General features: G+C 42.3%; 1 protein-coding gene across 1 annotated transcript; it reads left to right on the forward strand.

Moving 5' to 3' along the window:
* Positions 1-418: 418 nt before the first annotated feature.
* Positions 419-26,768, forward strand: LOC118840820 (cocaine esterase-like). The gene is made up of 13 exons (XM_036748170.1): positions 419-500; positions 4,548-4,752; positions 4,924-5,062; positions 9,663-9,796; positions 14,249-14,402; positions 15,527-15,631; positions 16,558-16,659; positions 17,934-18,074; positions 20,517-20,591; positions 21,541-21,688; positions 23,060-23,182; positions 25,541-25,619; positions 26,455-26,768. Exons 1-13 carry the CDS (start codon positions 431-433, stop codon positions 26,636-26,638), a joined length of 1,659 nt encoding a protein of 552 aa, XP_036604065.1. The 5' UTR covers positions 419-430; the 3' UTR covers positions 26,639-26,768.
* Positions 26,769-27,878: the final 1,110 nt, after the last annotated feature.

The following is a 27,878-nucleotide window of genomic DNA, read 5'->3' on the forward strand; positions in this document are numbered from 1 at the left end:
GCTATGACTTGTAAGTGAATTGGACTTAAATTAGGGAGGGCTGTGCAGAATCACTAACCTCACTTTCTCCTCCAGAGCCATCTGGGGCCTGTGGCAAGATATAGATCTGGATGACAGTAAACGGCCCCACATGCCATAGGGGACCTTGGACTTTTTAAGCTAAGGTCTTTCGTAGGTCTCAGTTTGACTGGGCCAATGCCCATTTGGTTATTAAGGATAGGTAAGAAATGAGTTAATGAATGACAATTGCCCTGCCTTGCACCCTACAAAACAAACAAACAAACAAGTGCCTACCTATGTCTTGTGGAGTTATTACTTTTGGTTAACAGCCCCAGTTCCCCTAGAGTGCCCTTTGATCCCGTCCTTTTTGTACTAAAGGCCAGGCCTGGGATTTGATTACACATAACTAGTAGGCTGTGCAGAAGGAAAGATGTGGAAGATTTCCCTGCTGCCCCAGGTCCTGACTTTGGGAATCCTTGGCCTCCTGATTCAAGCCCCAGGTGAGCAGCTCTGCCAGGTTGACCTAGAGTAGGGGATGATTTCTGCGGGGACAAGGGAGGAGTCCTTTGGTTTTTCCATTGGAGACATGGGACTTGTGCATTGCTTTTTTTCTCTTATTTCCCTGACTGACTGATTGGTGGGTGGGCTGGGAGTAAAAGATTATTGCTAGTTCGATTTCAGGGGATGAAACTCTGTTTGCTGCAGAGAAATTGATGTCCTCTCCATGTGTTATATGCAGCAACTCTTCTATCAGTTGCTGGTGGGGAGAGGAGAAAATGAAAGCTGAATCATTTTAAAGGAGGTAGATAAGACTGAGGGATGGGGGGAGAATATTTTTACAGACTGGAAATAGAACCTCTGTGTTTGCATGACAAAATGTGGCATGGCTTATTTCTTTAATTTCTCTTACTTTCTTTTTTGTTAAATAGTGTTTTATTTTTCCAATTTCATATAAAGATAGTTTTCCACATTCATTTTTTATGAGATTTTGAGTTTCAGATTTTTTTCTCCTCTCCTTCCTGCCATCCACCTCTGTAAGATGGCAAGCAATCTGATATAGTTTATATATTTGAAATAATGTAAAAATATTTCTACATCAGTCATATTGTGAAAGAAGGAACAGAACAAAAAGGAAAAGCCATACACACACTCAAAGTGAAAATGGTATGTTCTGATCTACATTCACACACCGTAGTACTTTCTCTGGATGGGGATAGAATTTTCCATCATGAGTCTTTTCGAATTGTCTTGGATCATTGTATTGCTGAGAAGAGCTGAGTCATTCATAATTGATCATCTCACTATACTGTTCTTACTGTGTACAATGTTCTATTGGTTCTGCTCACTTCACTCAGAATCAGTTCATGTAAGTCTTTCCAGGTTTTCTGAAATCCCACACACTCACCATTTCTTATAGAACAAAAGTGTTCCAATACATTCATATACCGCAACTTGTTCAGCCATTCCCCAATTGAGAGGCATCCCCTCAATTTCCAATTCTTGCCCACTGCAAGAAGAGCTGCTATGAACATTTTTGGACATGTGGGTCCTTTTACCTTTTTAATGATCTCTTTCAGATACAAACCTAATATTGCTATTGCTGGATCACAGAATATGCACTGTTTGACTACCCCTTAGGCAGAGTTCGAAATGTTTCTCCAGAATGGTTGGATCAATCAATACAGAACTCCACCAACAGTGCATTTGGGTTCCAATTTTCCTACATCTCCAGTATTTATCATTTTCATTTTTTGTCATATTAGCCAATTTGATAGGCTTTAGGTGGTACCTCAGTTGTTTTCATTTGCATTTGTCTAATCAGTAGTTGTTTAGAGATTTTTGTATGGCTATAGCTTGCTTTAATTTCTTCATCTGGAAACTGGCTGGTCATACCCTTTGACCATTTATCATTTGGGGAATGACTTGTATTCTGATACATTTGATTCAGTTCTCTACATATTAGAGAAATGAGGCCTTTATCAGAAACACTTGCTGTAAAAATTGTTTCCCATTTTTTTCCTTTTTTTCTAAATTTTGTTGTGTTGGTGTTGTTTGTGCAAAACCTGTTTAATTTACAGTAATCTGAATGATCCATTTTGCATTTTATAATGCTCTCTAGGTCTTGTTTGATCATAAATTCTTCCCTTCTCCATAGATCTGATGTGTAAACTCTTCCTTGATCCCCTAATTTGCTTATGGTATCACCCTTTATGTCTAAGTCATGTTCCTATTTTTATCTTATCTTGGCACACCATATAAGATGTTGGCCTATGCTTAGTTTGTGCTATACTGTTTTCCAGTTTTCCCAGCAGTTTTTGTCACATAATGAGATCTCAGAAGCTGGAGGCTTTGGGTTGTTTCTTTATTTTCATTTTCCCAAAACTCTATTTATGTATAGGAGACACTGAAGCCCTGCTGATATATGCTAAAATCACTCCCAAGAATTTTACATTAGGCTATACTTTGATCTCCTTTGGGGAAGAAAAGCAGAATGCTAATCTTTCAGAAGCAAACCTGTCCCTTCTACCTCTGATCGAGGCAGAGTTTGGTCATATGTCCTGATAGTTCAGCTGTCTCTAACTCTTGAATTCTAGGATGGGGAACTGGGAGGAAACTTAAGGACCATTGAATCCAATGCCCTTTGCCCATTTTATCAAAGAGGAGAAAGAGGCTTAGAGAAGGGAAAGGAACTGTAACAAGTTCCCACAGGCAGTAAACAGGAGAGCTGCGATGTGAATCCCTGTCCCCTGAGCCCAAATCCAGTACTCTGCACATCCAACCTTATCACCTACTACTCTATTCACTTTTGTCGTGTTGTTGTTTTTCATTGTATCTGACTCTCAGTGAGCTCATATGGGTTTTGCTCAATTAAACTACATTAAGTTTGGATTCAGCTTCGTGCTGGCCATAAGGCACATTCCCAAGAGAACAAAGTTTTTATTGAAAGACAGGGGAAATAATCTATTAACCCTGCAACCACATTATTTAACAATTCCTACTACCCAGTTAATGCAACAACAAAGACAGAGCCACAGACACACAGAGGCAACACCTGTTCAGAGGAACACGGCCGCCCAAAGTTTCTCCAAGCTGGGGAATCCCTCTCTTTTCTACAAATGCACCACCAACAACAAAGGACACACACACAACATACAACATACACTTCACATTCAGCATCTGCTCCCAAGGCTTTTCCTAAGCTGGAGAACCCCTTTTTTACAGCTACCTTGGTTTGTGTTTCTGAACGTAGTCCCAGGCAATGCGTCTTTTCTGTGGGTGAGGTTCCAATGTGCCTGTCCCATGTGGTGATTTTTATAGGGTGCTGAACAAAGAAATTTTTTCCCACTAGAGAGGGGAGCCACCCTGCCCCTGCCTCATTCCTAAGAACTGGCCAGGTTGAAGTTTCTCCAGTGGGAGAGGAGTTATTTCTTATCCTTTGTCTTAAGACTTTCCTGTTCTTTGTTCAGGCCTGTCAGTCTCCAAGCAGGAGAGTCCAAAGGTTTGGAAAAGGGGGCATGGAGCTTGATACATACATGCTGGGCTTACATTGTAATATGGAGTATCTTCTCTAATGATTTATCATTCACCTACTACTCTATTCACATTTGTTGTGCTGTTGTTTGGTTGTGTTTCATTGTACCTGACTCTTGGTGACCCCATTTGGGTTTTTCTTGGCAAAGATACTGGAGTTGGCTTGACAGTTCCTCTACAGCTCATTTTACAGGTGAGGAATTTGAGGGCAAACAGATGAAGTCAATTGCCCAGAGTAACACAGCTAGTCACTAAGAGTGGATTTGACTCAGAAAGATAAGTCTTCCTGACACATACTCTAGCCCAATGAAACTACTTTCTATCTGCCTTTCTTCTCCCACCATCTTAAGTCTTCCTTCTTTCTCTGCTGTCTTTCCCATGCCCAGATAGTATTTCCCCCATTCTGGTTTGTTTGAAGACTCTTCATTAAGGACCCAGCTTGGGCACTGAAAAGTGTTGCAGAACTTTTCCTGACCCTCCTCATATCTTTTCCTAGGTCTTTCCCAGGAGTTCTGTTTTTTTACCTCTCCCTAGTATTCCTACTTATTGGTTGACAGGTCATTGTTCTCTAGGAGAATGTAAATTCATGCCACTTCATTTTCAATTCAGAGCTGAGGGAATTGCCCATAGTAGGTGCTTATTAAGTCTTTTTTCAGTTGGGTCATACTGGTAAACTATATGGCACTGATTTTTAATTCTGTGATTTCCTAAGCTGGGCTGGGGATGAGATCATTGGGGAACAGTTGGTTTGATCTTGTGACTCTGGATCCCCGAAGTTGGACAGCTCCTGAAACAGTGCCAGAGACATCTAAACGCGCAAATGTTCCTTCTCTGGAGTAAGTTCCCAGTCACTGGAGATCTTTAAGGAAATGAAAAGAATCATGGCAGAAATAGGAGGAAGCTTGCATTCCCATCTAATGAAAAATATTGTGTGTGGGGGGGGAGTGGGCAGGTGCAATATTTGAACATCAGTTCAACCCTCTACCCCTAAAGATTTCTCTTCCCTTTGTTCACAGGGCATCATGCTGATGATCTCATCAGGACCACTGAGTCTGGACAGATCGAAGGGACTCAAATCAGTATCAAGGAGATTGACAAAGTTGTCAATGTTTTCCTGGGAATCCCCTTTGCCAAATCCCCTGTAGGGGCCCTGAGGTTTTCTCCTCCACAACCACCTGATTCATGGAGCAATGTGAGAGATGCCACTGCTCATCCACCCTCGTAAGCACCTTCCTCTATCCCTTTCTTATCAGATGTACACAGGGCATCATCAAGTGTTACACAAAATTTTCTCTGTGTGCTCTGCATACACACACACACACACACACACACATACACACACGCATGCACAGACAAATTCAATTCAGATTGGTCATTTTTTGTATTTTCCAGGTGCTTGCAGGATGTCACTCTCCTAGAAAAAATGGCAAGGAGCATGAAAATGAACATCCCCATTACTGCCAGTTCTGAAGACTGTTTGTACCTCAATATCTATGTTCCTGTCCACACAAAGGAGGGGGCCAGGTTGCCGGTAAGCCAGAGCTCTATATCTTCCACAGCAGGGGATGAGAATCCCAGGGCATCAGAACTGGGTGGGACCTTGGAGGTCACCTCTTCCCACTAGCATGGAAACACTCACCCTCTCTAAATACCTTTGACAAGTCATCTAGCCTTCCCTGAAGTTGTCCAGCTCAGGGAGCTCACTACTTCTCTAGGCAATCCACTCTACTCTTGGCCAGCAACTCATACTGTTAGTACATGTTTCCTCCTCTGAGGCTGAAATCTGCCTCCTTATACTTCAAGGCATCTATTTGGCATAGTGAATAGAGTACCAGGCCTGGAGTCAGGAATACTCATTTTCCTGAGTTCAAATCTGGCTCAGTTGTTTACTAGGTATGTGACCCTGGGCAAGTCACTTCACTCTGTTTGCCTCAGTTTCCTCATCTGTAAAATAAACTGAAAAAGGAAATAGCAAACCATTCCAATATCTCTTCCAAGAAAAGCCCAAATGGGGTCATGGAGAGATGGACATGACTGAAAATGACTAAAATACCTTCAAGGAGTTGGTTCAATGATCTGGAATCATATCAATTTGTCCTACATTATTGCTTATGGAACAGAGCAAAGCATTGATTAAATGTGAACTTGCAAACACTTCCTGATCCTCTCCAGACCTTTCATCTAATTGCTGTAGAGAACTTCACTGTACAGAAACTCTCTGTTGATGAGGACAGGCATCTCTTTTGTAACTTAGAGTCTTGCCTTGTCTGGCATACTGAGATGCTAAGGAACTTCTTTATGGTCACATATCTCATATATGTCTGAAACAGGAATTGAACACAGTCCTTCTCACTCCAAGGATAGCACTCTATCATTTATACCAGGCTTCCTTTCTGAAAATAAATGATAGTGAACCAAACTGCTAAAATGTCGTCTGGCCATGATGCTTTCTCTGAAACTCAAGAAACCAATGTTCAACTCAACCACCATTTCTATAAGCCTGGAGCCCTTTTCATTAGTGAAGAGCGTACAAAGAGAAGTGCGCTTCCTCTCTGCTCTGAGCTACCTTACCATTTATTTTGGATCTCTGTTATGACAGTTATGATATCCATTGTGGTATTTAATCCAGATTGTTTTGTTATTGTTCAGCTGTGTCCAATTCTTCATGACTCCATTTAGGGTGTACTTGGCAAAGATACCTGAGTACTTTGCCACTTTCTTCTGAGGCTCCTGAGTAAACTGAGGTAACCAGATTCAAGTGACTTGCCCAGGGTCACACAGTTTGTAAGTGTCTAATGCCATATTCGAAATCAGATAGCTGAGTCTTCCTGACCCCAAGTCCAGTGCTCTATCTTCATTGCCACCTAGCTTCGCCAATACAAACTATATCAGTCTGTATTCTAGTTTTCGCATCCATATCCTATCCTTGCCCTCTGTCTGACTGAAAGTACTTAATGGGAAGGTACCTGGTCGTATTCAGAATAAGCATCACAGAGATTTGCTCAGAGTACGGAGCATGGAGTAGGTGCTCAATTAATGTATTGAGTGAATGAATATACTATAAAGTCAGAGCAAGTTCCTAAATATAAGATTATCTCAGCTGTTTTCTTAAAAGAAGTTTGGAGTTTGGAAAACTCTAGGGCTTGGAGGATGAGAAAACTGGAGAAAATGCCACCTATGCTAGCCCTGCAAAGGGAAACAAAGAATGAGTTTCCGTTGTTCCCAGGAGACTAGCAACCTGGAAGGAAGGAGTGATCTGGCATAGGTGTCAGATTGCCTGGTTCCATGGGGCAGAGAACTTTTGTCCAAGAGAAACTGAACTTCCTCAGGCGAAGCTCAGGAAGCCTGGCTTAAGACCTTCTATACCAGAAAGAATCTGTTCTTACAGTTTTATTTATTGTTTGTACTCCTAGGATTCATGCTTTGAATGGAAGGTGGGAGGGAAGATGCCTGTACTAGCAACCAAACCACAGAGTATAGTGAAGAGAGCATAGGACTTAGAGAATTCCTGAGGTCAAAGCCCAGCTCTTCCTCTTACTGATTGTATGACCTTCTGCAAGTCATTTAACTTCTCTGGGTCTCAGTTTCCTTATCTGTCGGATGGGGGTACTGCACTAGGCAGTCTCTAAAATCCCTTTCAGCTCTAAAATCTAGATCCAATGATCTTGCCTGAGACAGAATTCCCAAGTACAGTCATACCCACCAAGATGATCCCACAAGGAAAGGAGGTCCAAGGCTCCCTGTTGTCTCCATGCACCCAGTTACTCACAGCAAAATATGCACTCATGATAGCCAGTCTGTGCACTGGCTTTCTCAGTGCCCAGGATTTGGTCCATTTCATGTGCTCAGATAGCAGCAATCTGTCTACTTCCTGATGTCCAAATATGCCAACAGAATTCCAACCAATCACTTGCTGCATTCCATAGAAGGGAAAGAATCTACTCATGTGAACAAAAGCCCCTTCAGCTCTCTGCACTTCCCAGGCATGCAGCATACCAATGCATTGACAAAAGGAACCCTACATTCAAAACACTGTAAGAAACATGCACATCTTAACAAGAAGTAGATAGATGAACTGGTGAAGTCAGGAAGATACTTTATTTACTTTCTTGTGAATAGGTGACCCCTAAGAGGAGCACACTTGTTTAAGACAAATACATAGGTTTTCTCCCTTGTCTCAATTTGCATTTCTCTCCCCTGTTCCCCATTGGTTGGGTACTTCAGTATTCACAGCCTATGGAAAAACATCTAACCCCTCCCCCTAGGATGTTTCTTTGTCCTGGATTACATTTCACCTTCCCCAAATTTCAGCACCACCCTCAAATTCATTTTCTTTGTACTTTCTTTAGTAAAGGAATGACAAGCCATAAATACTTTTAATCTCAACTCAGGATGCCTGCCTTACTCAGATCTTATGATCTCCATAGCATGAGAAAGGAATTTTCTCAGTTGATAGGAGTTGAACCCAGGATATCTCTATTTCCCATACTGTTAAGATAAGAAAAATCCCAATTTTCAGGATAATGATTGTGGCCAAAGGCACATAGTCCTTGGTAGTCATTAACAGAAGAATGTTGACAGGGGAAGAAGGCCTTCTCAGAGAACAAAGGGAATGAATGTCTGCTCTTCACCTCTGAGCTACATCCCTATACCATGTTTTCATTTTGTCTCCTGAAGTAACTAATAAGTGAAAGACTTTCTGACAAGTATGAATCCTTTGGCTTCATAGATCATATATTACATGATTACTGTGGAAACAAAAGTTCAATTATCCCTTACAACACTATGGTATTATCTGAACTGTAACAGGAGGTCTTGTAATTTTAAATATATTGATTATAAGATTTGTTCCTATACCAGCATTTAACACTTAGAGTATCCACTGAGCCAATTTGGAGAGAGCACTGGGCCTGGTGTCAGGAAAACCTGATTCAGATCTGGCCTCAGGCACTCACAAGCTCTGTCATCCTAGGCAAATCAGTTAACCTCTGTTTGCCTTAAGTCACCTTTAGAAGGAAAAGGCAAATCACCCCAGCATCTTGGCAAAGAAAACCTCATATGGGGTTACAAATGGTTGGACACAGCTTATGCTTTTAAGGAGACAATTTGGTGTTTTCCTCTTACTGGTTCTGGTTTCCTAAGTGTATGTTTCCCCCACAGCTTAGCCTTGGCCGAAAAATATTGTTGTCTCCTGTCCTGGAGTTGAGGAATCCTGTTTGGTGTCAGTGATTGAAATGACATCCCTTTCCTGCCCTCCCCCCATCTCCACAATGCAAATATAATGAGAGAGAGGAAACACAGACTTACGGGCAGGAGATGGGTTAAAGGAGAAAGAATCATTGAAGTGGGGGGTATAATCAGTTGAAATTTCATCCTATAAAATGAGTAACCTATAAGAAAAGAAAGAAAGAATTTACTTTGATAACTTGGTTGTATATTTAAAAAGAACAGCAAAATGTATATAGTAGATTTGTATTTTCATGTGCAATCATCTTTTTTATTATACTATATCATAGAAATGCTTGTTTTATTCCATAAATTGAAAATAAAATAATAATTTTTTTAAAGAAAAGAACCAATGGAAGGCATAGCCTAATACAGGTAATCTATTCAAGCAGCTTATCTTGGATTTGAGAGAGCAGCTATTGTTACATAAAAAGGTTCCCTGGGCCACAGTTGAAAGAGTCAGAAGATGATGTGACATGAAGAGCTTATTGCCAAGGGTGCATTTTCTATTGTCTGGTTGAGTCCGTATCCCTTAGAAGGGACTCCTGCCTCCTTTCCTTGTTCTGGGGGGAACAAGGATCCTTTAGGAGAGGCTTTTTTGCTCCATGTGTATCCTTGGCAGTAGGTTGACCTCAGGGAACTGATTCTATCAGGAAGATTCCAAGGAAGATCTGAACTGGATCTGAATCAAGTCAAGTGGACTCTTACCTGAGAGTAGCTCTGATGCATGTTCAGTTGACACATGATATACAGTGTCATGATAAGTGAATTCACTCACATTTAGAGCTACTTTATCCTCGGTCACAAGATAACAGGATACAGTATATTCCTGTAGATCAAGGGAGCAGAAGAGCCATGCTCGGTGGGATTTGTTCTGTTAGGAAAATCATGTCTGATTCCTGCAGGTAATGGTGTGGATCCATGGTGGTGGTCTCATTATTGGCTCTGCTCCCATGCACGATGGTTCAATATTGTCTGCCTCCCAGAATGTTATAGTAGTCACCATCCAGTACAGACTGAGCATCCTTGGGTTCCTCAGGTGAGATTTTACCCCTGTGAAATGCAAGCACAAGTATTTTTTCCCTGACGAATTCTCCGATCTCTGAGTAGTTGAAACATGAAAAACACAACCAAGTATTCTGAATGGAATCTTGTTACAATCCTGATTCATCCTGATTAGTCTTTCACCCTCCCTTGCCTTCCCCACAAGCTAATCGTGATAGAAGAAAAAGCACTAGATTTGTGTCCAGATTTCGTTTTATGGCCCTGCTTCTTACGACCAACAAATTCAATTCTACCTTGGCCCCAGATTATAGATGGATGGACGGATGGATGGATGGATGGATGGATGGATGGATGGATGGATGAATAGATGGATGGTTGGAAGGGAAGATGAGCAGATAGATAGGCAAGTAGATAAAACATTTATTTAGCATCAGGCACTGTATTAAGTGCTAAGGTTACAAAACAAGAAAACGAGACAGTCCTATTTTATTAACATAATCTGGTCTTACTGTACTGCATAGTAATAAAGCTCATAATTCCATTAGCTTTCCAAGTACTAATTTTCTGTAATGTCTTACTGTAAAGCTTCCTACCTCATTCACTGTGCTCTCTGGAATGCCTGCTCCATAAGCTACAAACCTATTTCTATCTTTATCCCTTTCCTTTCTTACTCCTTTTATCTACTTGTAGTCACCAAACCCTGACTTTTTTCTGATGACAGCTTTCCTGGTCACCCCTTCCAGTGCTGTTTGCATTTTTACTCATGCCTCCATCACAGGGAAACCAACATACTTATTGTTTCCCACTACCATTTTCAGATTCTCCCTCTACCACCATCACTCAGCAACTTCTCCTTCTCTGGGTTCATTCAATCCATATTTATCACCAAATCAAGATTCTAGTGTCTGTTATTTACCATCCTCTAAGACACTCTCTTTCCTTTCTCAATGACTTCAGTGTATTCTTTACAGTCTTTCTCACCTAATTCCCACCTTCATACTGAGGGACTTCAACATTTACCTTAATATTCCCTTAAACATTGCGTCTCCTCAGTTCTTCATATATTCGTTTTTCACCTCCACCCCACCTAAGTTATATATAAGCTAGATTGTAACACCCTTGATTTTAACATGACTCATGAGTGTTCCACTTCTATGTTCATTAACTCTGAAATTCTTCTATCTTGTGAGAATCTCTTATCATTCCACTAGAATCTCTGACTTGTAACTCCTAACCCTGTTCTTCATCTTCACCTTGACCTGCAATCACACCACCCCTCAGCTCTTTCCGCGGCCATCACCCCTTCCTGGTTATACTCTCTTTCCCCATCTTAACCCTTTAGTGAACTACTTCATCTCTACACTGACCCCTTATCCCATGACAAACCTTTCTCTGCCAAACTTCAGCCTTGGATGACTCCCATAATCCACTTCTTTTGCTTTTCTTAGTAAACTGTGGGATGAAGCTAGAGAAAATCATGAAACTGTGTTGCCTGGGTCGATTCAGATTAAGGTTACACAATCTTAACTGTGTCCTCACTGTGGCAAGGCAATCTTTTTGCACCACCATAATCAATTTTCACTCACAACAGTTGCTTTCCTAAACCTTTCCACCCCTCCTTAAATTTTTCATTGCTTCTTTTCCCCTCACAAACTCAATTTAGTAACTTGCTTTCTATTTTGCTGGGAAAAAAGGAGGCTATTCACTGATCTCTCTCATATTCCATCTTCCATATTGCACATTGATCAGATGTCTTCTATTACTATCTCCTCCTAATGTCTTACATGAAGAGCTGGACCTTTTCTTCAATAAGCAAAGTTTGCTATGGGCACAGAAGACGCCATTGTATCCAGTCTTCTCTAGACGATTGCACTTTCTATCATTCTCACTTTCAGTATTTAATCTCTCTTCCTATCTCTTCTCTGTCATTGAAGCCCTTTCTGGATACATTCATCCTTGCATCCATCCCCACTAGGTATCATCCCATTCATCTCCTCCATTTTATGGCTAGACAGCTTGAATATTTTCTCTTACTATCTTCACTCTCTCCAACCTCCTTCCAATTTCCAGACCAGAGACTTACAGTATCCTATCTCAACTATCTCGAAATGGATGTCCCAAATACATTATAAACTTAACATTTCCAAAACAATTTGTCTTTCCAAAAAGACCTCTATTCTTCATAACATCCTTATTATCTGTTAAAAGCACTGTCATCCTCCTAGGCCCCTGGGCTTGTGATCTAGGGGTCATGGTCCACTGCTCACTCTCTTTTACCTTATATCCAATCTCTTGCCAAATCTGATTTCTTCTAACCTTGATACATCTCTCATACACACCTACTTCTGTCCTCTGACACCACCACCACTCTAGTGCAAGTTCTCCCCACCTCCCAGTTGGACTAATAACACCAGCTTGATTGACCTCCTTGCCTCTTCTCTCCCTCTTCCAGTTCATTCTCCACTCAGCTGTCAGTGATCTTTGTGCACCACTGGTCAGACCATGTCTCCTTTTCAGTCAATCAGTCACTTAGCCAGCATTTTTAACACTTACTATATGCCAATCCCTATGCTAAGTGCTTGGGACACACAAGAAAGTCAATTCTTACCTTCAGGGAGTTCAATTCTAATGGGAGACAAGATATAAATAGCCTTATAGATATGAAATATCTACAATGCAAAGGAGAAATACTCTCAGAGGGAAGGTGTAACAATTGTGATTTTGAAATGTACTGTGTCATGTTGCTGTTACAAGTGATAGGACTCCAACATGGAGTCACAGGGGAAATGGTCCTAAGGGCCATAAAGCATTTAAGATAAAACAGACAGTGTGTGAATACCCTGAGTTACCATGAACATATGAGTAACCTCAGGTCCTAAATGGATTCCTAGCTGACTACATGGCTGTGTGCTGGTACCCACTCTTGGAGTCCATGACTCCTGCATCAGTAAAGGATCCTGGGGAAGTTCCACACCACAGTGGGGTCTGATTAAGAATGCTGTTTCTCACATGTGGTGTTGATTGTCTGTCCCAAAGAACCTTCCCTTCCAGGATAAGACTGACCTACTCAGACCCCACTGTGAGTGCATATTCCCACTAAGACCTTACCAAGGTATGATTGTCCTGCATGAATGCCCTGACTCTCTGTATGTCAATGCAGGCTGTCATACAGTACATATGGTATGTGTGTGTTGCATGCATGCCCGCGCACAAATGCACGAGTGTGTGTGTGTGTTGCTTTTATTTTTGCCTGCTTAGTGTTCCACATGATAATAAAGCTCACACTTCTCTAAGCTTTCCCAGGACCAATTTCCTATAAATCCTCAAGCTGGGGTCCTTGCTCTAGAAGGCCCTGGCAGTGGGAGGTATGTGGGGGAGGGGGAGGAGGAAAGGTGAGATCTCTTGAAGGAGGTGGGATTAGGGCTGTCTCAGATTCTTTCAAGAAATTCCCATCATGGAGATAGCCAGTGAAAGTTGGACTTGGGAGGTAGAGGGCTGTGTGTTAGGACAGCAAGGAGGATGATGTTGCTGGATTGCAGAATTCATGGAGAGGAGCCTGGTCTCCTTCAACTTCTTGTCTGCTCAGGCTCCTCCAAAATCTCTGCCTCTTCCTGATCCTTGAACAAGATACTCCATTGAATCTCTTCATTTTTTTCTCCTCCTCTTTCTGGCTTCCTTCAGGGTTTGATGCTAATACCACCTTCTGCAAGCCTCTTCCTTTCTCCCTTACTGCCAGGGCCTTCCCTGTGGGATCATCCCCAATCTATCCTGTATAGATCTGATATGGGCAAATCTGTTTACATGCTGTCTCCCCCATTAAAGTGTAATCTCCTCAAGGGCAGTGACTATGTTTACCTCTCCTTCTATGCCCAGAGCTTGGTATAGTGCCTGGCACATAGTAGGCGCTCAGCAAATATTTCTTGACTTGACATTCTAATAGAGAAAAACAAAAAGAACGCTCTGTGTATTAGAAAGGAGATCTAAAAGAGAAAAGCAGGGAGGAGGGAGAGTGTGGGCAAGGCAGCTGGTGGGGGGTGGAAGAGATCAGGGGGTAACATGGAAGGGAAGGTTCTCACTGGAAAGCACAGTGAGGCCTGCATTGGGAGTCCTTCAGATGGGGGAGTTCAAGATTTGTCTCACCAGTGTATATCTGTAAAAGAAGAAGAACAACAACTAGCATTTGTATGGTCCTTTTAGGTTTACAAAGTGCATTAAAAATAGTGTCTTATTTCATCCTTGCAACAGCTGTGAGAGATACAGGCCATTATTATCCCAATTTTGTAGATAAGGTTACTGAGGCAGAGGTCTAAGTGAATGACCCATGGTCCCACAACTAGTAGATGAACACAGGTCTAGCCAGGTCTAGGTCCAGCATTCTATCAACTACATTATCCAGCTAAATGGAATGGTCTTTGAATCACGTAATCCAATGAACCTGGTGTTCTATTTCAGAATTCTCCAACCTTGTCTAATATTTGGCTTTCAGCACTGGTGATGAGCATGCACCTGGCAACTGGGGTTACCTGGATCAGGTGGCTGCCCTGAGGTGGATCCAGAAGAACATTCCCCACTTTGGAGGAGATCCTGGCCGTGTGACCATCTTTGGCGAGTCTGCTGGGGGAATGAGTGTTTCCTTACATGTAGGTGGTAAAGATATGACCCCAGCCCGAAGGGGCCTTTGTAGCCAAAACTAGTCCCTCAGATCTGAGTTTTATTGTCTTCTCTTATCCCCCTGTGTCTCAGAAAATTTGGGGCTGCTGACTTCTTTCTCTAAGGCTGTCACCTGCCCTTGCCTTTCATTTGGAGATCTCACCACACTCCCCCACCACGGTGTCAACTAATCATCTAGGCCTTCTTCATTTTACTCTTCTGGAGATAGAAGATGAATTATTACTTTTCAAAGGCTGACTAACAACTTTGAGTAAGAGGAAAATAAAAAACAGGATAATAATGAAATAATTCAAGACTCAATGGATCCCCAGTTTTGCCACTGATGTGTGCCTCTTCCCAATGCTGCTCAGAGCCTGTCTGTGGCTTCCCAGGTGGCCTTCGTGTCCAGCTATGGATGTAGATCTGCTCTCTCCAGTCTTTTCCAATGAGCCTCTGACAACTTAGCATGGCTGATCCTCATATGATAGATATAATACCTGTCAGGAGGCTTAGAGGCAAACATCTTCTGGCTTGGTAGTCCTCCTTCCCCAGGAGTTTGCACACCATTCACATAGCCTCCTGGTTGTGATAAGGCATGGGAGGAAGACTTCAGTGGAAGGCTAATGCTAAAAAAAAATGCTGAGAGGAAAGTGGGAAATCCCCAAGATATAGTGGGGAAAACTGTTGGATTTGAAGTCATTTGATCCTAATAACAACCCTGGGCTTTCTTTTAATCAGAAACAAATAATCAGTAAACAATATGACCTTATAAGAAGGCAGGGCATATGAAAAGCATTGCTGGGTTACAGAGCATAGGCACCTTATCATACCCTGTTGCTGAACCACCCAGAGAGTTCAGGACCATGGCTAAGGCTCCTTAGCCCTCTTTCCTGGTTACCATCTCATCCCCTTGGCTCTGCCAAAGGGCCCAAAGGCCATTGTCCCATAGAGAGGCTGATGTTTGGGGCTGTCCTATATGGTTAGCTTAGGGGTGTGGCAGGGTAACAGTTCTGGCTCTCACACCCACAGTTTCCTCTGTCTGTGCTAAGCCAGGAGTGTCTTGGGCTCCCCTTGACTGCTTCCCCCTCCCTTCTGCTCTGCTTTGTTCCCCTAGGTTCTGTCCCCCATGTCCAAAGGCTTGTTCCACAGAGCCATCATGCAGAGCGGTGTGGCCATCAACCTTGGCTTGATGTCTTCCAGGTCTGAAGTGGTTCCAAATGTAAGTTCCTTGTTCTTTGGTCTTTGCATTCATTCTCATCGTTCCTTAGGATTCTTACCCTCCCAACCCCACAGCCTGGTGTCCCTTTGATCTTCCCACTCATGTGGGCTGTAAGAAGGTTCATTGGAATGCCATTGAATGTTCAAGCTGAAAGTTACCGTAGAGATCATCTAGTCTAACCCCCTCATTTTACAGAGGAAAAAACTTAGCCATAGAGGGGGAGGGAGTGGTTATGTAGTCAATCCCTTGCCCTGGGATCAGTTTATGGCTCAACTTCTTATTCTGCCTGTGATTTTAGGTAAGTCATTTCCCAAGTTGAGGACTCAGTTTCTTCCTCTGTAAAAATGGGTTTGATTAGATGGTTTGTAATGTCCCTTCTAGCTCCAAATTGAATTTCCTGGCACACCCAAAAGAGCAGGAAATATTCCTCAAGGGGCCCCAGGTACAGGTGAGATCAAATGATCTGTGCATCCCCTTCTACCTCTCTTCTTCTGTCATTCTGTGACTGGTCCAAGATCACACAATGAGTGGCTGACTGATCTGGGACCAGAACTGAGCTCTCTGAGCCAATTTCAGGTCTCTTTCATAGTACCAGAACTCATTGTGTGTCCTTTAGGGATATTTTCTCCCTCAGTTAATGGTAAACACTTTGGGAGTAGGAACTGTGTCTTTATAACCTTCCCTTGCCCATCCCCATCCCCACTGGCTGGCATTGTGCCTTGTACAGAGCAGGGTCGTGTTGGGGGACTCACTCCCTTTGAGGATCAGACAGATTCCAGCTTGGTCTCTTTTTCGCAATTACTGCATCATCACCGATAGAAATCATCCTTTGCTAGCTTACTGATGAGTATGAAAGGATCCCTCTATTGTGATATAGGCCAGGGGTTCCTCTATGAGAATATTAACTCTTTGTGGGTGCTTCTCAGGAGGTCATTGCCAATCTGTCTGCTTGTGAGAGTCACAGTTCTGCCTCCATGGTTCAGTGCCTTAGGAGCAAATCTGAGGATGAGATGCTGGCCATTACCAAGGTATGTAGGCTGAAAAGCAAGCGTTCTAGCACCAAGAACTGCCAAGACCATTTGGGAAGGGCTGGACACCCAACCTTCATTAGATGGGATTGAAGTGTAGATCTTGGGAATGTCACTCTCTTAGTCTCAGTTTTCTCTACTAACTAAATGATCTTCAAGTATATTTCCACCTCTAACATTCCTGTCTGAAGGTCTCTTCTAGTTCAGATATTCTGCTTTCTAGAACCCCTTCTATCTCCTACTTTCTGTGCTCCCAAACATTTTTTTTGCAGAGGTTACATCACTTCCACTCTGGACATAGTATGTCCTAAGAATCCTTCCAACATTCTATGTTCTAAATATTTCACGTTCTAAGGTAATAAGTTTTTTCATTCTCTAGTCTCATTCTCTTTAAGTCTCTTCCCACTGAGACTTTCTTTGTCTATAGAACCACAGCTTCAGAGCTAGAAGGATCCATTCTAATCTGATTCTTCCATTCTAGGTTCTAACATTACCCTTTCAGAATTTTCTTCCACTGCTGATATTCTACTTTACAAGATTTGTTTTCCAGTTATGACATTATATGGTGCAAGTGAGCCAAGGCAGAAAGATGGTTGACTTTCAGTGGAGAGTAAGAAATCCATTGTTGGTGAAACATGACTTTTGCGGCACAGGTCAGAGTTTGCATAGCATGAGATAAGACTGGAAAGGTAGAAGAGAGAGCTCTGAATGCCAGACTAAAGGGTTGGAGATTTTTCTTTGGGTAATGGTGAGCCATGGGACTTGTTTTAGTGCATTGGAGTGTTCTGAGCAGATCTGAGATAGGGAAGAGGTGAGTGTTTGGGTGTGTGTGTGTGTGTGTGTGTGTGTGTGTGTGTGCATGTGCGTGTGCGTGTGTGTGTGCGTGTGCGTGTGTGTGTGTGTGTGTGTGTGTGTGTCTGTTTATGTGTGTGTCTGTGCATGATAAATGAGAGCAGGATACAGGAAGGTCAGTTTTGAGACCATTGCAAGAGTCCAGAGAAGTCGGTAGAGCTAGGTGGTAGAGTGGATTAGAGAATCAGCCCTGGAGTCAGGAGCAACTGAGTTCAAGTAAGGCCTCAGACACTTACTTGATATGTGACCCTGAGCTAGGCACTTAACCCTCATTGCCTCCGAATTAAAGAGAGTCCAGGAAATTGATAAAAAGGTGTCAAAAGAGGATGGCAACAATTAGAATGATCAGGAAGTTATACATGGAAGAGAAATTGTGGAGATAGACTTGCCTTTTTGTTTCTTTTTTTCGTAATTTTCTTTAGAAATTCATGATAACATCTCCTGTAGTTGATGGACAATTCCTCACCAACCATCCTGAAGAGTTGCTGGCTGCAGGAGAATTCCACCATATCCCTTCTATCATCGGTATCAACAACCATGAATTTGGCTGGACGATTCCTTTTGTAAGATTCTAGGATTTTCTGTTCTGTGCCCGCTTTTTTCTGACCTGGACAATTTATGCTTCTCTGAATAATTACCGACTTTCTGAGTTGGTCAGAACTGTGGTTGCCATGGAGTCTAAGCCAGAGTTAAAGGAGAATCCCTTCTATAATTTACTGGACAAATGGACATGCAGACTCTGCTTGAAGACCTCTAAGTAGGGAAAAACCTATCCTCCTGAGGCAGCTCCTTCCACTTTTAGGCAGTTCTCATGGTTGAACAGGGCATCTTGACATCAAATGGAAATTTACTTCTTTTTCAACTTCTACTCCTTACCCTTAGGGCAAATGGTACCAGTTAAATGCCTCTTCCAGGTGACCATCCACCAGACAGTTAAAAACAACTATCATGTATGCCCCTGCCCTAAGTTATTTTCTTTGACCAGCAAAGCAAGTTCCTTCAACCCATCCCTGTATGGCAAGTCCATGACCACCCTCTTCAGCTTCTCTATTTTGTGCCTCTAATGTGATGCCCAGAACTGAACAAAAGACTCCACATATACAGTTATCCCTTCCACATTGCAGTGATTGGTGGTCCAGTGACCCTGCCATCTGGAAAATCCATGTAAAATTATTTTGCCTCCCCACCGCCCTTTGTACCAGAGAAGAAGGCTAAATTATTATGATATTATAACATGAAATACCTTGTTATTATAAAATACTATAGATATATTTTACACATTTCTGAGTTTCTAAACTTGTTCTGTTTCATGTGCTGCCATTTGCCTGTCATCTGAGGCTTCCACAAAACTGCCTCAAAATTCCCATTTAATTCCTTATGCCTACCGGCAATATATCAAAACCACAATAAGGAAATTGGGGTGTGGAAGGGATAACTGTAGCCTCCCCAGGGCAGAGCACAAAGGGACTCTCAACTCCTTATTCTGGGAAGCTGTGCCTCTCTTAATGGTGCTCACCATCAGGTTGTCATATTCCTCTGGTGAATCCTCATGGGCTTGTGGGTCACCACAATCCCTAGATCTTTCATAAACAAATTGCTGTCGAACCATGCCTCCCTCATGTTGGAATTGCAAAGTCAATTTTAAAAAATTCCATGTTTATGACTGTTTCCCCATTAAGTTTGATCCTAGTGGCTGTAGTTGGTCCAAAATTCTAGCCTGTCAAGTCCTTTTTTTTTTTTGAATCCTGACTCCATAACCTGGTATGTTAGCTGGCTCTCCTGCCTTTGTATCATCTGTCAGTTTGCTTTTTCTAAAATCAGAAAAATTACCCTGAGCAGCCATCCATGGAAGAATAAAAAGTGATTCAACCTTTATGTATTTTCTTTATTGCTGACTCACTTCATGGGGAAATCTGCTTGGAAGTCTAGAAGACAAGCCCAAGCTAAGTCCAGTTCCTTTTTGTTAAAATGTCCTCTACAAGTCGCTTTACTTTGTTTTATTCTTTTATGTTTCATGGCAATTCGTGTTAAGTGACTAGCCCAGGGTCACACAGTTAGTAAGTGCCAGAGGCCAGATTTGAACTCAGGTCCTCCTAGCTCCAGGTCCCAGGCTCTATCTACTATGTCATCTAGCTGCCCCATGTCTCTTTATTTTAAATAAACAGTGAGTAATACCAGCTGACATTAAAATAGTATTGTATTGTTCACAAAAACTTTTTTTCATAGTACTTGCTATGATGTTCGTTACACTAACATATTTCTCCCCATTTTGTCAAGTAGAGAACTGAGGCTCTCAGAAAGGAAATCATTTAATTCCAGTGATAGCTGGGACTATACCCTGGGCCTCCAGATATGATACCAGGCCTCTGTCCTACGGACTGCAGGTCATCATATCTCAAGGCCATTCGGGCGATATTAATTTTAAATATGGCATGATATTACCAACGATTTGTCAGCTGCTTCCTTAAGCATATGCATGTAAAGTCCATCTATTCACAGTAGTCAGAGCATAAGGAATTCATAGTAGTCTAGCACAAGGTATTATGGAAAACATCGGTTATTGTCTAAGGCCACTGGTCATTATGAAACACACAGGACCATTGTTTACATTATCCTGGACTTTACCCACCATTTTGCTGGCCAATTTGCAAAATATCTACTTCTTTTAGGAGGGGGCAAGGCAGGGCAATTGGGGTTAAGGGACTTGCCCAAGGTCACACAGCTAGTAAATGTGTCAAGTGTCTGAGGCCAGATTTGATCTCAGGTCCTCGTGACTCCAGGGCCGATGCGCTACTCACTGCACCACCTAGGCGCCTGATTTTGCAAAATATATTGAGCATTGTTCAGAGTGTATTGGAAATTTTTCAGTAAGTTCTAAACAAATTTATTGCATTAGTTCCCCCTTAATGGGCAAAATGACTTCCTTGGGTTAGATTTGTTTAAAAATGCATAAATTTTGTAAAGTTCTAAAGACCATTCACAGTGTACCATTTGTCTCTATGCAGGGAATGGGCATTCTTGGATTTAAGGAAAACATGGATAAAGCAAGTGTCCAATCAGCAATGCAAAATCCACTTTTGGTGAGATACCAGTTAATCAAGCCTACATTCCAGGCACTGGGCTAGGCTCAAGGACAAAAAGAAATATTCCCTGCTCTGGAGGAACTTATGTTCTATGTGGGAGATGAGCTGCACATCCAGAGACAGATGGAAAATATACACAAAGCAAATCTTGGGGGAGGGGTAAGGCCCTAGCAGCTGGAGGAGGAGGAACCAGGAAAGACGTTCTATGGAAGGGACTGTCTGAGCAGAGTCTTGACAATTCAAAGGTGCTGAGATGAGAGCTAGAATGGGATGTGTGAGGAGCCAGGAAGTTGGCCCCTGAACCTCAGAGTGGGAGGAGGTAACAGTATAGAAGAGTGGATGGGCCCTGTAATGCCAAGCAGAAGAGTTTATATTTAATTCTGGAGGTCATGGACATCCACTAGAATTTACTTAGTTGGGGGAGGTGAGTAAAGTGGTCAGATCTGTGCTTGGGAAATCACTTTGAAAGATGAGTGGAGGATTGCGTGGAGTGGGAAGAGATCTGAGGCCCAAGTTACAAACAGGAGGCCATTGAAATAGACTAGGAGTGGACCAATGGATGTCCTTCTACCAGGACATGTAAATAGCAGGCAAGCTTGGATTGGCTTATTCCTTGTTACTGTTTAGTCTAAGAGTCATATCAGACTCTTCAAGTCACCTTTCGGTGATTTTCTTGTCAAAGATATGGGAGTGCCTTGCTATTTCCTTCTCCAGCTCATTTTACAGATAAGGAAAATGAACCAAACAAGGTTAATGCCTTGCCCAGCTAACACATGTAAGAGGTCAAATTTGAAACCTGGACCTCCTGACTATAGGGCCAGTGCCTTGTCCACTGTCCCACAGAGCTCCCTTGCTTATTCATTACAATAGAAAAACATCTCCAAACAATCGACTATCTGGGAAGTTCATATTTCTGTTACTCTCTCTCTTCCTGAGTTTCCTATAGGGTATTTCTCCTGAGCTTAGGCATTTGATGATGGAAGAGTGTTTAAGAGATACTAAGGACCCTGGAGAATATCAAGCTCAATTCCTGGACATGATGGGGGATATGTTCATGGTTATTCCTTCTCTTAAGCTAGCCAAATATCAACACAGTGAGTATGGCATGGACCCTTTTCAGAATCAGTGTAAGAATGTGTGGTCTCTGGGGCAATGTGTGTATGTTACCCACACTCTCATGCAGAAGGAGGCTCCTGCTTCTGGCTTTGTTATTGTAGCCTGCAGACTGGTTAAACCTCTTCTTCACCTTCCTTCTTCTTCCCTCCCACCCACACTTAACCCCAGCTGGGGTGAACCCAATGACCATTCTCTACAAATACTAATAGTAAGAATTCATAATAACCCACATTTCTATAAGCAGATGCTCTTAATTTTTTTGTGGATATGCATCATGGACCTCTTTGGTCGAAGGAAAGTTATAGATTCCTTCCAGAGTAATATTTTTAAATGTATAAAATAAAATACATAGGACAGAAAAGCAATTACACTGAAATTGAGCTCTCTAAGTGCTCAACTAAAAAAAAAATTCAAGAAGCCCTTCTGTAGGGTTTATTGTTCTAAAACACTTTACATCTTTTATCCCCCTAGATCCTCATAACAATCTCATCCCAGTGCATGGAACATAAGAACTAGAGTCAGGAGGATCTGAGTTCAAATTCAGACTCAGACAACTTTCACCTGTGTGATCCCAATGAAGTCAGTTAAAGTCTGTTTTCCTCAGTTTCCTCAACTATAAAATGGAAAAGATTATAGCAGCTCTCAGCTGTTGTGAGGCTCCAATGAGATAATATTTTTAAATCACTTAAGACAGTGTGTGCTACAAAGCAGGTAGTGTGTAAATGCTTGTTCACTGGGCAGCGAGGTGACACAGTGCACAGAGTGCAGGACCTGGCGTCAGGAAGACTAATCTTCCTGAGTTCAAATCTGGCCTCAGATACTCACAGGCTGTGTGACCCTGGGCAAGCCATTTCACCCTCTTTACCTCAGTTTCATCATCTGTACAATGATCCAGAGAAAGATGGCAAACCACTTCAGTATCTTTGCCAAGAAAACCCGAAATGAAATCACACAGATTCAGATACAACCCAAAACTACTGAATAATAAATGCTTATTCTTACCCTCCCCTTTCCTTGGGGTAGACAGGACAGAGATTATTATATCCACCGTAAGTTGAAAAATCAGCCTCAGAGAAGAAAGGATTTCCCCAAGGTCTTGTAGTCAGTCAGCAGCAGTGCTAGGATTCCAACCCAGGTCCTGTTACACCACACCCAGCACTTGTCCTACCTCACAGCATTAATCTGGTACAGTATTTGTTAAGGGGCAGCCCTTAAGTAGCTTGCCTGTTAATGGCCACCTACTATCACCCCCACCCCATGGAGGGCATCAGGCCAGGGGCCCCTGACATGTGGCTCCACAATGTGTTCGATGCATCAGTAATTGTAGGCATTTTTTTATGTTTGCCTAGGTGCCAGCTCTCCAGTATACTTTTATGAATTCCAACACCAATCAAGTCTATTTAAGGGCCTGAGGCCAGATTTTGTGAAAGCAGACCATGGCGATGAGGTGCCTTTTGTCTTCGGAGTGCCTTGTAAGCAATGGAGATGGGATGGAGTGGGACGCTGTGGCTTGGGGTGGGGGGCCGAGGAGGCAGAATCCCAGGGGCTCTAGCCTGCCATCTCTATCATCTACCTTACTCTCTCTGACATCACAGGAACAATAATGCCTTACCTTTCCTCAACGGACCTTCCCATGCATCAGCCCATTTAATAATCATAGTAACAATAGCTAAAAGCAGCTAGCATTTCTATACTGCTGAAGGCTCACAAAGAACTTTGTATACGCCATTCTCATTTGATAGCCTCAAAACAGCCCTGTGAAGGAGGTGCTGGTGCTATCCCCATTTTACAGATGAAGAAACTGAGACTGAGAAAGGTGACTTGGCTAGCTAAAAGTCCCAGAGCTAGTTAAGGGTCTGAGCAGGATCTGAACTCGTGCTTCCTTCCTTCCATGTTCATTGCTCAGTGCACCTATCATGTAGCTGCCATTTGATCTTCCCAAATAACCTTGTGAGGGTTGTTGTGTTTGTCCTTCATTCTTGAAGAGGATCGTGACATCTCACCTTGTAAGGGTAGCAGTGGGAGAAGGGTGGGATAGCATCTGTTGTATAGAAGAGGAAACTGAAGTTCAGAGAGAGGAATGGCCTTATCTAATATCACAGAGCTAGCGGGTCTAAGCACAAACCCAGTATTCCTTCTGCCCTACCAGGTTTCCTGAGGAGTCCCTGAATTGGGGCCCAGCTGCCTGAGAAGAGCTTTGGTTTTTCTTTTTTAGTCTTTGTATTTGTATCTCGAATTCTTTGCACAGTGCTGGCGATAGAGGAGGCCCTTAATACTTTCCTGGTTGACTGAATGATTTGGGATTAAGCTGTCAGCATTGGAAGTTCCCTTGATTGTTCAGTTGAACTGAATCAGGAGATCAAATCAGCTATTCTGTTCAATTCTGCTTACATGATGAAGCACATCCAAAACACAGAGCACTCTACTCTGTGGAAGACAAAAACATAAATAAGACACAGTCTCTTATTTCCTGGCATTTACTCCCTAGAAGAGAAGATGAGACAGGAATGGGAAAATCACATTTCCATATGTCAGTGGCCCAGTGACCTCAGCAATGCCCACACCTCTCCTCTGATGTAGACCCTCATCTGTCACACTGCCTTTTCCTGGGTGATTATTGTCCTTGTGCTTCCATAAATCCTGCACAGAGGATCTGGCCAATGTGTTGGAACTTTCCTTCTCCCCTTCCCTCCCTTCCCCTCTGCTTTCCTCCCTTTTTTTCCCTTCCCCTCCACCACTCCCCTGCATTCTGTTCCCCTCTCCTCCCTCACTTCCTCCTTCCCTTCCTCCCTCCCTTTTCTCCAGTAATTCTTGATTCATTTTCTCTACCAGTGCATCTATTTGTTGATTGGTGGACAAAAGTCTCACATTTAGCAATCTTTGGAGTTAATGTTTGAGGATGGCCCCAAATCTGTGTGTTTTTTTTTAGTCTTCTTATTTTCATCTCTCTGCTGCTGTCCTGGCAGAACTGGAAAGACAATTTATACCTTTATCTGTGTCATGGCGTTCCATGGCCATTAAAATCATAAGCTCATGGGCCAGCTGCTGCTGCTGAGCCAGTCTGCACTGCCGCAGATAGAGATCTTGAATAGCAGGCACTGTCTGGGGCAGGGGTGATAGGCAAAGCCTTTACAGCTACCACAGCTTGTGCTATGCTGCTCTAGCTTTGAATAATGACAATAATAATTATTATAAGTAATATTTATAACAATCAGACCATTATTATAATTACATATAGTAAAACATGCATTTGTAAAATTATAATGCAATATGATATAATACAATAATATAATATAATATAATATAATATAATATAATATAATATAATATAATATAATATAATATACTTTACTATAACATTATATATTATAATAAGTATATAAGAGTATAAATATAATAATAGTAAGAAGTATTTCTCTAATCTGTTAACAATTTTATTAAGTGTTCTGTACAGATTATGTCTCTTTTTCTTACCCTCCCAACAACCCTGAGGCACAGGTGCTGTTTTTCAAACAAAGAAACAAAGGCAGACAGAGGTTAACTGATTTCTAAGTTTCCCTCATCTAGTCAGTGGGGCTGGATTCAAACTTGGGTCTTCTTGATTTCAAGGCCAGATGCATGGCTTTATTTTTTGTGGAGAGACTCAGTTATGGAGTCAGACAGAGTAGGCTCCTCTGGGAGGAGAGTGATATGAGGGAAACTATTGGAGAAAGACAAGGTCAGTGGCCAGAGGCGAATTGACTGTATGGTTGGGGCAGGGGACTGGACAAAAGAGGGCCTTTGGGTCTGCATTTTGATCTTAACCAGGATGTTTCTTTTTCTGTTCCTAGTTTTAGAAGAAGTAACAGAAGACGAAAAACTCCTAAGCCACAGGATAATGAGCTACTGGGCAAACTTTGCACGTCATGGGTGAGAAAGATGCCCAATGCTTTCCCCCTAGGCACATAAAGGTTTCCCACTTACATAGAAATTCCCTGATTGAAAAATGTTCAGAAAAAAGTTACATCAACCCAGATGCAAGGTCTAGCGGACATTATAGCCCTTCCCCAATTTCATGGCCAGGGCTGGGGGAGTCATTGCTCTGGCAGATTCACCCTACACATTGGCATCTTAAAAGGAAAACAAGAAAGATCAGTGACTCTGTTGGCCGATACAACCACCCTTGAAACTCAAGGACTTTTCTTCCGCCTTGGAAAGAATTAGGACAGGTGGTAGTGGTGAGAGCGTTGGACTTGGAGTGCAATATTGTTGTGTTTCATTCTTTGTGTCCCCATTTGGAATTTTCTTGGCAGAGATACTGGAATAGTTTGCCCTTTCCTTCTCGAGCCCATTCTATAGATGAGGAAACAGAGGCAAAGAGGGTTAAGTCATTTGCTCAGGGTCACACAGCAAATAAGTATCTGAGGCTGGATATGAACTTAGGTCTTTCTGACTCCAGGTCTGGCTCTATCCAGTGCTCCACCTAGCTGCCCCATTGAAAAGGAGTCCAACAATATGAGTTCGGTGCCTGACTTGGCTACTTATTCCCTATGTGAGACTTTTTACCCTTTGGACCTTCCACCTGTGGTGCATTAGGAAGGCTCAACATGAAAGATGAAGACCCAACTGCTTAATGATGGGTGAACAAGTCTCCCTATGTGTCCTAGCACTGTTACCTAATCCCTAACTTCAGGCTGATGATGGCTTGCTAAACTTGCCAAGAAGGGCCTCCTTTCTCATCTAAATGTTTGGTTTTTCCTTCCAGGGACCCAAATGGAGCAGACCTTGTTCACTGGCCAGTCTATGACCAGAAGGAAGAGTACATGCAGCTGAATTTGCAGTTGTCTGTGGGCAAGAGCCTGAAAAGGGATAAGTGGGAGTTCTGGACCAAGACTGTGCCTCAGAAGATGAAGAAACCACAGCCTGAAAAAGTGCAGGAGGAGTTGTGATCTCTAAGCATAATAGTTTTTGAAATTGTTGCAGACCAATAACACCCAATCATTTGCTTTGAGTAGTTCCTAGGTCTCAGCTGAAATATATTGCAGTTTTGAATAAAATACTTTGTCTCTTACTCATTACTGCTATGGGAAAAGAATGTAAATGATACCCAGAAGGAAAAAAAGAATTGATATGGTCCCCACCATATGACAGCCCCTGGGCTAATGAAACCCTTTTAAAAATATCATCTCATTTGAATGCAACCTTCCAGTTCTGAGACAGTGGGAATCTGATGAGACCACTCAGCCCACCAAGTCTCTGGAGGAAAACTCCCTACTTCATTTCATAGAATTTTAGTGGAGATGGCTTCATTTGCTGCCTTTGTATCTCTGGGGCACTTGTTAGTGACAGAATAAATACTTGATGATTGATTGAATGATTGATTTAGAGTCAAAAGGGAAATTATCAATCATTCAACAAGAATGAACACCAAGACCCAGAGAAGGAAAATGCCTTTACCAAGGTCATACAGAAACTAAAGACACTCTCAAGTTTTCTCTTAAGAACTTTGGAATTTATTGCATGACATGGGAGACACTGGCAAAGGACCAACCAGCATAGTGTGCCCACATCAAAGAAGAAGCTGTGCTCTGTGAATGAAGTAGAGTTGCAGTAGCTCAAAGGAAGCTTGAAATGCACAAATTAAGACTTCCCCACCTCAAAATATCCTATGGACTATTTATGTCTGACCTGTGGTACAGCCTTCTGAACTGATACTGGTTTGCTCAGTCACAGTCAGATATACTGTACCTTGACTTGAACACAGTAATGTCACTTTGGTCCTCTTTGAGAATGTAGAACCATAACCAACCTACTAAGCGTCTGTTCAGGATTTGGACTCATGTCTTCCTGATTGCAAGTCTAGCACTCCATTCATTCACCATACTGTAGAACTTGAAGCCTTTTGAAAGAATTCCTTTTCTCTTTTCATCTAGATGTAATTCTAGCTGTATTCCAGCTTAGAGGAAGCTGGTTGAGTTGGATTCATTTAAGAGCATCCAATCTCACCTCCTGGAACAGCTATTGAAATGGACTTCCATTGCATGAGGCCAATTCTTGGTATGATGTCATTAGAAAGCAAACAACCCAGGCAAGGTTCTGAGAGCCATGTCCTTTGTTTGGGTGGGATGTCACATTGGCATGTACTACTCTCCATTGGTTGAACACTGACACGGTGAGAGAATTTTAAGA

Source organism: Trichosurus vulpecula, chromosome 3, assembly GCF_011100635.1.
Source record: "Trichosurus vulpecula isolate mTriVul1 chromosome 3, mTriVul1.pri, whole genome shotgun sequence".
Classification (NCBI taxonomy): domain Eukaryota; kingdom Metazoa; phylum Chordata; class Mammalia; order Diprotodontia; family Phalangeridae; genus Trichosurus; species Trichosurus vulpecula.